The sequence below is a fragment of the Ascaphus truei genome, chromosome 6 (assembly GCF_040206685.1).
Source record: "Ascaphus truei isolate aAscTru1 chromosome 6, aAscTru1.hap1, whole genome shotgun sequence".
In the NCBI taxonomy this organism is placed as follows: Eukaryota; Metazoa; Chordata; class Amphibia; order Anura; family Ascaphidae; genus Ascaphus; species Ascaphus truei.
In genome coordinates, this window is record NC_134488.1 from 7,754,847 (window position 1) to 7,764,496 (window position 9,650).

At 42.6% G+C, this 9,650-nt stretch overlaps 1 protein-coding gene across 2 annotated transcripts in view; it reads left to right on the forward strand.

Annotated features, from left to right (window-relative positions):
- Positions 1-335: 335 nt before the first annotated feature.
- Positions 336-9,650, forward strand: part of ST14 (ST14 transmembrane serine protease matriptase) — a 116,085-nt gene continuing 106,770 nt past the window's right edge. Inside the window, exon 1 of one of the 2 annotated variants that reach the window (XM_075603353.1) lies at positions 336-815. In XM_075603353.1, coding sequence (XP_075459468.1) covers positions 771-815 — 45 coding nt within the window. In that variant the 5' untranslated portion in view covers positions 336-770. The remainder of the gene's footprint in view (positions 816-9,650) is intronic. The other variant, XM_075603354.1, reaches the window with a different exon arrangement.

A 9,650-nucleotide genomic window follows, 5' to 3' on the forward strand; every position in this document is an offset into this window, starting at 1 on the left:
AAGGAATCTTTGTTTCAAAGCTGGATACAGATATATGTATTTACTTCCCATATTGTCTTGATCCATGGTGAGTGTGGCACTTATGATATGTCTTGATTACAAATAATATTTGATACTATCTTTGTTTTCTACCGATTTTACAGTGTTCAAGATCAATTTATTGTAAGCATATTTAGCAACACATTTTTTGGCTGTGAGTAAATAAGATAACTCGGTGGGACTCTTGGTTTCAGCCTCTCCCTCCCCCTCTTTCTTGTTTGGTTTCTGGTGAATGTGCCTGGTTTTGTCCCAGAGCTCACCTGCTTGGAGGGGAGGGACCATAGGAACTCTCGTGTGATCTGAGAGGGGAGGAACCACACCTTGAAACTTGTACCTGAGAGGAAGGAAGAAGCAGGAAAAGAGAGAAAGATTACAAACAGGAGATTGTACAGACAAGGAACAGGCTTGGAGTGAGTCAAGGGATGTGCCAAGGCTGAGACCCGTATGCAAGAACCGCAGAAGAGGGCAACTGAAGGGTTTCTACTGAGTCCCAGCTGGTTTCACTTCACCTTGTTGTGTAAGTTTCACTTGAGCTACAGCCTCCGGTGGGAGAAACCTACAGAGACCACAACATACAGTACTGTGTGACAAGGCCAGGGGGTCCTTCAGTTAGACAGAGGAGAAGTCACCACTTTGAGAAGCAAACGCATTGTTGGATCTGATTAGCTTATTAAACCCACAATCCGTGAGGGAAGGGAGCTCAGCCCTAACCCCCTCCCCTGAAAGACAACATGAAGGACTTTGATTCTAATTTGAAATACAACAACAGACCTCAAGTAAGTCAGCAGCCCATTACTGTTCAGAAACAATACTGAGCTTTTTAGTACACCGATTATGTTTTATGTTTTTTTTTTTTTTTAATATATATGGAGTTTCTTTTCGCAAATGAAGTATTACTGAGGATGCATGGTCGTTGAGACAGGGAATTCTTTATTTCACACTATCTCTGATTTTGTCTGATTTGTATATGTAATTTAATGTCTTTGTTTATATGCTTCTAGTGCAAAGTGTTGGTTGTTGTATAATCTAATACTACAATAACTGTTACAAAGTATTCCGCAAATAAACAAAACATTAGCTTGGGTAGCTATACTTTTAAAAAAAAAAAACTAGTAAAATACAATGTATATATGCCCAATAATTTATGGAGTAGCTTGGCTTTTATCAATGGTATAGGCAAGAAACAATAGGAACTGTTATTAGAAGATAGCTTATCTACATGAGTGAGATAAGGAACCAGGACTGGTGGTGGCTTTGGTTGACTTTAGGGTATATTCTGCTTGGCATTTAAATGTATGACTTGAAATAGCTGGAGGTATTAGAAATACTGTAACAGGATATTTGGTGACTAGTAGAGGTCATTAACTACATTTGAGCACTGAGGGAAATGCAATTTAAATGTTTGTTAAAATTTTTCGTAACTGAACTATGATTAAAAAGGACTAAATGAGTTTTTCAATAGAAATATCGAGAAATTACAAGTCAGGAAGGGCATTTAGTGAGTTTTTGCCAAAAATGCACCTAACGAGTTTTACCTCTGACGCCATTATCAAAATCTGTCAAGGGAAATAAATGATTGCCTGTAAAGGTGTGTAACTGATTCCCAGGAAAGCAGCGCACCTTTTGGGGCTCGGAGCCCTATCGCTATACCTGACGAAGTGTTGTGCTGCTTTCTCTACAAAAATAAAGAGACTGAAGTCTCTCTGTGACTAAATTACTGAGTACAACCAACTATATGTCCTTATCTCTCACCTTAATCAGAATTCAGCACTAATATGCTGTTACTGTACAGTAGCTCTCCCCTCCTCAGTCAGTGGACTTTCTATCTGAAAAACATTTAAAGGATTTTGTGTACGACGCTAAAATATTTGCGTATTATTGCTGGTCTAGGAATTACCCTTTGAGCAGATTGACCCCATTGCTCTCTGCAGTACTTCCCAGGTATATTTTGCAGGGAGGGTGTTTGGACACTAACTTGTAAAAGTGGTGAAAAGACAGTGAATTTACAGGTTTATATGTGATGCATACAGTATGATTAGTATTGTTATAAGTTAAGTGAAATAGCCGATAAATTAATAAGTATGAACACCGAACCTAGTCTCTTCGTGTCTGTGTCAGATGGGTTAACCTTTGAATTTGCACACCCATGTGGATCATTTTGGGACATATTGTCCTTCATATCTGAAGTTCAATCACAGATAGAGATTTCACAACCAGCATGCAATTGCTCACAGTTACTGTATTATTATTACGTGTGTGAAAACATTGCCACAGGTTCACCCAATTACAAACATGTACACTCTTGTGCATTGCAGTAATTAACATTAGGGCAATCCTATAGCTTGAAAAGGAATTCAAATAATTGATGACCTAGGATCCCCTTTATCCTCAGATGTAATGCATACACGGCAGAAGAGCTTAATGCCCTCACACTTCTTAATTCCCTTTTCTGGCATCCATATAACCGGTGTTGGAAAAACAGCATTAACTATTATTTAATTAAGCCATTGTGGTTCCCTGTATGCTTGGGCCTGTGTAGATGCACCCTTTGGCTCTTATTCATATGTCAAACTGTCTTCTCAGTGTCTGTTAACATTTGAGCATCCCTCATTGGAATAGAGCACACGATCTCCTTCATAGCATATTGTATATAGACCCATGTGCCATTTTAAGAGGTCCTGTGATCTGCAGTTCCTTTATTACCAATGTTGCCGCACATTGTTGAAATAAGTGTGATTGTGTCCTACAAAATTATATTTTTTGGTTATGTTGGAGTTAACCTTGCTCAGTGATGCAGACAGACAGTGGGCGGGAGAATGTCTCTTGTTTTACACCAAATACAATGTGTGACTGTCGCTACACACACGCACACTATTACTTCCTGTACATGAAATCGTTCGCAGGCTCAAGTGACGCATGAAAATCTCCACACATGGGAGGGGTTTATGTGTCAGCAAGTCTCTGAGCCAGAGGCACTGCCATCATTAATTTTTTTTTATTGTTACTTCAGTGTTAGTACGTGTAATTTACATTATTTGCAGGATGTAACAACTTTTTATTAAAACAGCTTAAAATTAGACCTAGATGATGCCTAGAGCAATCATTATAGGATAATCTTTGAATAATTTTCAGAATGGTCTAGAAAAAGCTATCACATAGATATTGCATACATTTAATTTTGATATAGGTGTATATGTAGATTATAATTATTTATCCCAGAATCCCTTGCAGCAGCGGAAGTGCTGGGTGATAATAGTGAATGGCGGGGCTGCAGACCTGTCTTAAGACATGCAAATGAGCATACAGTAATATTTCCATTTGCTATATGCTTTACTGTGGCGGGTTTTTGTCACTTTTTTTTTACCCACCATAACTTTACTAAGTAGATTATAGTTCATATACAAACCTTTGAAAAAATGTCTAGGAAACATGTTTGTAAACGGATTATCTATTTGTTACTGCAAGTTATGTCATAAATAGAATTAATATTGTCATGCATGCTGTAATTAGTTACTATAATAGGACGTAAATGCAAGGACTTTAGTGTGGGTTCAAATTCACGTGACTTAATGCACTTGATCTCTATTTATTTATAAAATGTTTTACCAGGAAGTAGATTGAGTTACCTCTCGTTTTTACATATGTCCTGGGCACAGAGTTATGATAATACATGGTTGCATTAAATGAACAGTAGTAATGCATTCAATTTAGACATTTCATGGACAGAGATAATACTGTATATGATTATGGGGGTATGTAACAGTTACAGACCTGGTTAAAATTGTGCTAGAAGAGGTAGGATAGACCTGCAATACGTTGTAAGAAGACGTTATCCAACCCAGTAACTGAGCAGTTGTAGAGCAGCAAATGGCTGCCACCAAAGCCTGTCGGCTTTTGCGGTGGCGCGGATGTAGGCTGAAGAGGTTCTCTCTATGTTCTCCTTGCATTAAGCTTTGATTGTGAGCTCTTCTGGGAAGGGCCTGAGGCTAAGGCCCCGCTCCCAGAGTCAGCGCACCCGCACTGCTGACAGGCGGTGCGCTGAGATACACAGACCGCGATATGCGGTCTGTAGGGAGCGGGAGCCGGAGCGGGAGGTGGGCGGGTGGTGGGCGGTTTGACAGGGAGGGGGGCGTGGCTTGAGCGGAGGGACCCGCTACTCTCCCCCCCCCCCTCCCTCCACGGACTCGGGCTGGAGCTGGTAAGTTTAAACACACACACGCAGGCACTCATTCATACACACACACGCGCGCACACACAGGCAGGCACTCACGCACTCATACACACACACACACACACACACAGACAGGCACACACACAGAGAAAGGCACTCACCTGCTTTCACTCCACACTCCTCCCCGCTCCCCGAAGCCTCTCCTCCTCCCGAAGCCTCCCCTCCCCATTGGCTCACAGCCACACACGTGACGCGTCGAAGCTAGGAAACACCATTCTCTTGTGTCTCCTAGCGGCTGACGCGCCACAGCGTGTAGTCAGCTGTGCAGCCAGTGGGGACCGGGACCAGCTCGCGAGGATTCCCCTGCTGGTGGGGAACTCGCTACATTGCCGCCCGCGCCAACGAGCGCAGCGGGACCGAGGCCTGAGTTGGGCCTCTAATAAAACATTGTGTTGTGTACAGGCATACCCCGGTTTAAGGACACTCACTTTAAGTACACTCGCAAGTAAGGACATATCGCCCAATAGGGTAACGCAGCCTGTCAGCACGTTCTGAACAGCAATACCGGCTCCATACCTGTACCGAAGCTGTGCGCAAGCGGGGAGACTATAGAGCCTGTTATAAATGCGTTATTTACATCAGTTATGCACATATATGATGATTGCAGTACAGCACATGCATCGATAAGTGGAAAAAAAGTGGTGCTTCACTTTAAGTACATTTTCGCTTTACATACATGCTCTGCACCCATTGCGTACGTTAATGCGGGGTGTGTGTGTGTGTGTGTGTATATATATATATACACACACACACGTTAATGCGGGGTGTGTGTATGTACGCTAATGCAGGGTATGCCTGTACAGTACATAGAAGAAAGCACTAGAATTCAAGTGTGCTGTTTTTAAATAGATTTTTGATAACCATAAAAATGTTTTCTTTGCAGACTTCTGTTGTACAGTTAAAGCTGCAGTTCAAGCTGTCATTTAAAAAAAAAAAAAAAAAATTCAATGTGCACCTACAATGTAGCCACTGACAAGTGATTAGCTAAGTTGCTGATCGACCCATTCTCCTGTAATCGATTGCTGAAATTCGGCTGGGGGTTAACTAAATGCATCTTGGATAATCTTCTGCTGCTCTGACAGACAAAGTTCTGTGAAGATTATGTGGCCAGGCAGGCACTAGATTCAATTGGTTCACTGCGTGAGAGGGCGGGGCTCAAAAATGTGATGCTGTTTCAGAAGAGGATGTGACTTTGTATATGGTTGCTCTAGGAACAAAAAAATGACTGTTACATTAGAATACATTAAAAATGTCTTTAAAATAGGTTTTTTTTTAAATGCTACATGTATTTTCTCATTGTACAGAACTGATATATTATAAACACACACACACAAAATATTGCTTGAACTGCAGCTGAATAAATATTTGCCAAATTAGACAGGAATGTGTGTTTTGTTGATTGCACCAAACAAAAAATACTGCCGGTATTTAATGAGCTCATGCTTTGTCAAATGTCTCAGTCCTGCCTTTTCTTTACTAGGTACATTTGCTGTCAGTCTGCTTTCTGATGCAGTGCGGTGACATAACTGCAACAACACGCTCAGTGGCCAATCATTCTTTGTCACGGACATCACTTTTTTCAGTTTATTCCCCTGCCTCATGACCAACAAATGGTACCCTGATATCAATATCTGTTGTGTACAGCGGGGTGACACCGGTATTATTCATTTATCCATATACCCTCTTTTTACATATCTAGTAACAGACATTTAGTATAATGTCACTTTGGAATAAAACTGTAAAAAATGCTCTTATTTCTTTGGCCCATTATTAATCATTGCAAAAAAGATAGTAAATGTATTTGTATAAAACAAAATAAACCTGGCGCCAAATATTGTCCAATAAGATAAGTCCTGTGATCCTCGAATCCACACAAGTGCTTTCAGGTCATGTAACGAGAAAAAACAAACAAACAGATCATAGCACATCACTGCTGGGTGATGTCAGCCTATGCTAAAGACAATATATACAGACTTAAAGTAGCAGACTAAAATAATTTATTAAAACATAATCAACTATGTCATTAAACAAGGAACTGCAGTACAATGAAAGAGAGCTGTTCCGGAGATGGTAAAATCAAAACCCTACTTACAAGAAGCAGGGTGACAACAGGCGGTGATAAATTGAGGTTGGTGTCCAGAGGTATCAGGGTGATGGTACGGCAGAGCTACCACTCTGTGACGCTGATGCCTTCGCCAAAATCTCCTGTAGTCACTCACGGGGGAGCGCCGGGGGGTGGGGGGGAGAAGCAGACTCGCTGGGGCTCTCACGTCGACACCGCGTGTGGCTAGTCCCCTTCTCTCACGGCTCCTCCTCTCTGCCAAACAACTAGCACCCGCCCGGGTTGTCACCCTTTGGACTGCTTCAGTACTCTGTGGGACTAGCTGTTGCATCAGTGTGTCTGAGCAGAGAGGTTTGTGTGCCTTTAACCCTAAGGGTACACGCGCGGGCGCGCGTTGGATGCCGGGCAGAGAGGAGGAGCAGCGAGAGAAGGGGACTAGCCACGCGCGGTGTCGGCGTGAGCGCCCCAGCGAGTCTGCTTCTCCCCCCCCACCCCCGGCGCTCCCCCGTGAGCGACTACAGGGAGATTTTGGCGAAGGCATCAGCGTCAGAGTGGTAGCTCTGCCGGACCATCACCCTGATACCTCTGGACACCAACCTCAATTTATCACCGCCTGTTGTCACCCTGCTTCTTGTAAGTAGGGTTTTGATTTTACCATCTCCGGATCAACAGCTCTCTTTCATTGTACTGCAGTTCCTTGTTTAATGACACAGTTCATTATGTTTTAATAAATTATTTTAGTCTGCTACTTTAAGTCTAGGCTGACATCACCCAACACCCAAAGCAATATTTGGCGCCAGGTCTATTTTGTTTTGTTTGATTCTGTCTGTACTGGACAGTAGGTATCAGGCAGCCTATCTTTATATCAATAGTGTATTATTGATTGTATCACTAATTAGTTATTTAGGCACTTTAGCGCTTTATTCACAGCATTTTTTTCAAATGTATTTGTATATCTATAAACAAATATGGAAAATGAGTACAGAGCTAGTTCGGGGAGTTGGTTACATAGACGTGTAGTAATTGTGCCTTAATTATTCCACAACTACCGTTGAGACTCATAAGTCAATACTTCATAGTAAATGAGGTGATGGAATGATTCATCAGAAAGACCTATAGCAATGTTTTTGAATGTAGGCGATGACTTGGATTTAAAACCCATGTCTATATGGAATGTTGTACAAATAGCACAAATCCTTTGAGTCACTACTGAAGGACTCCCTCCATTAAAGTGGCAGATCCTCCAACGACCAAAATCCCCTAATAGCAGCGACATACGTTGCCATACATTGAGTGTCAGAAGGGCTTGGAGCGGTCTGGCACATCGTGATCACGGTATCACCGGTTACAGCAACAGAAGAGGAGTCCTCTTCCATTTCCTTGCCTGCTGGATCTCACCCTAGAGATAGAGATGACTGTCATGGGGCCCCTGAAGTGCCAGAACCCATTACATGGTGGCTACATCATGGGGCGCTCAAAGGGCCAATAGGTTACTTGTAAGTGACACTATATATATCTTGTTCAAGATCATTTAGTGTTAAGAACATTGTTATGTCAATTTAGTGTTAATGTCTCTTAAATGCTTTGGAGTATTTTGACTACATTTACCCAATTGTTTTTGTGACAACACTGTAAACAGTTGCTTATGCAGGTAAAATCTTCCAGATCTCCCCCTCCCCCTTTTGGTTTAAACTAATAATGCTGTCATCAAGAGATAAAGGAAGAAAAATAATAATTACCAGATGAGGTTAGAATTAAATGGACCCCAAAAAATGAAAAACGTCTCCCTATGTTGACTGTTCGCCTGTCCCTTAACCGTTCTGCTGCCTATTGCAGCTACAACAAATGTTGCTATGTCTAGCGACCTGTGAAATCCGCTAACTATAACAAGCACACCTTACTTGATTTGATACACACACGTAGCAGTTAGTTATATTTTTGGTAAATTACATTATTTTTCTTGTCAACAGTATTGCACTATTTTTGTGTTTCTCATTTGATACCCTCTGGGATATTGCACCCCATGCCTGTTTTGAAAGTTTTGCTAAGATGTCCTGGGAAGTCTTTTTCAGCATCTCACCTTGTTTCTGTGTGTTTTTTTTCTTCTTCTGTTTTCACTTGAGTGTTTGCACCTTTTAAAAAATAAATGGATGTTCCCAGAGCTGGATTCTGAGAGGACAATGTGCCTGTGAGGTAAAGAATGTAGATGCTACTACAGATAATTGTTAAAACCTCATTTGGAGTAATGTGTCCATGTCTGAAGGATATAGGCAGATTGTTCAAAGAAGGGCGACTCCAATATTGAAGGGTTAACATCAAACGCTCTGCTGTATTAGCCCTGAAATAGATCAGGTCTGAGGCAGATTATCCTTTAGAAATTAGTATATGTCAGGCTTCATCTGTTTTCTTTTTATTAGTGTAGCCCTCTTTCCTACGCTGTAGAGTGACTACGGGTACTGCACACACCTGTGGGCTCCAGGAGAACTGAGCCTCCGCTAACTGGGAGCCTGGGGTAACACTTATCTTAACGGCAGCGCCTCCACTTACCCAGGATCCCCATCATGTAAGATTCCCCTGGGCAAGAACCATAGCAACACACATATGCTTTGAACTGAGTTTACTGGAACGCAATAATAACCTTTGATACTTAACCGTGGCAATAACACATATCATATACATTAACTTATACTTATAACGCTAGTGGCTCGGCCACTCTCTTAAGGAGTAATGTCACTGTCCCGTCACCGCGTGCCCCACACCGTGTCCATGTACTGTAATATAATTAGGCTCAGTCCTTTGGCCACTCCTCTTAGTGTCCCCAAAGAGTGTTCCCTAAAGCGGGATCAGCGCCTGTTGACCGGTGTTGGTGCACTTGTTGTAAATACCTTCCGGTCACGGCGGTGACCGGTAACAGCTTCGAAAAGGATCCTGCGATCCAGCGCCTTGCTTCCTATGTCGCAATGTCCAGCTGTCTGGTCCCAGACGACCTGCAACAACCTTGCTCCGCACACTTTGTCCCTATCTGTTGTACAATATGGGGTGGTATGCTATCACTACAGGGCGTCCCTGCAGCAGCACAATATACTGTGACTCGGGGAAACTCCTAGGGCCTGCATGGAAGATCTAACCTATGCAGGTGGGTCACGGACCCCCTGCACCCACACTACCTCTTCCCTTGCTCTTCCGGTGCCCTCTGCCTAGCGTGGTCTCTCCCCCACGCTTCCCTTTCCTGCCTCCCGCAAATCCAGCCCTCCTATTGGCTCCCTGGCGTCAGGTGACCCCGCTAAGGCTCATTTGAGTTGTAGTTACTGGCTGAGC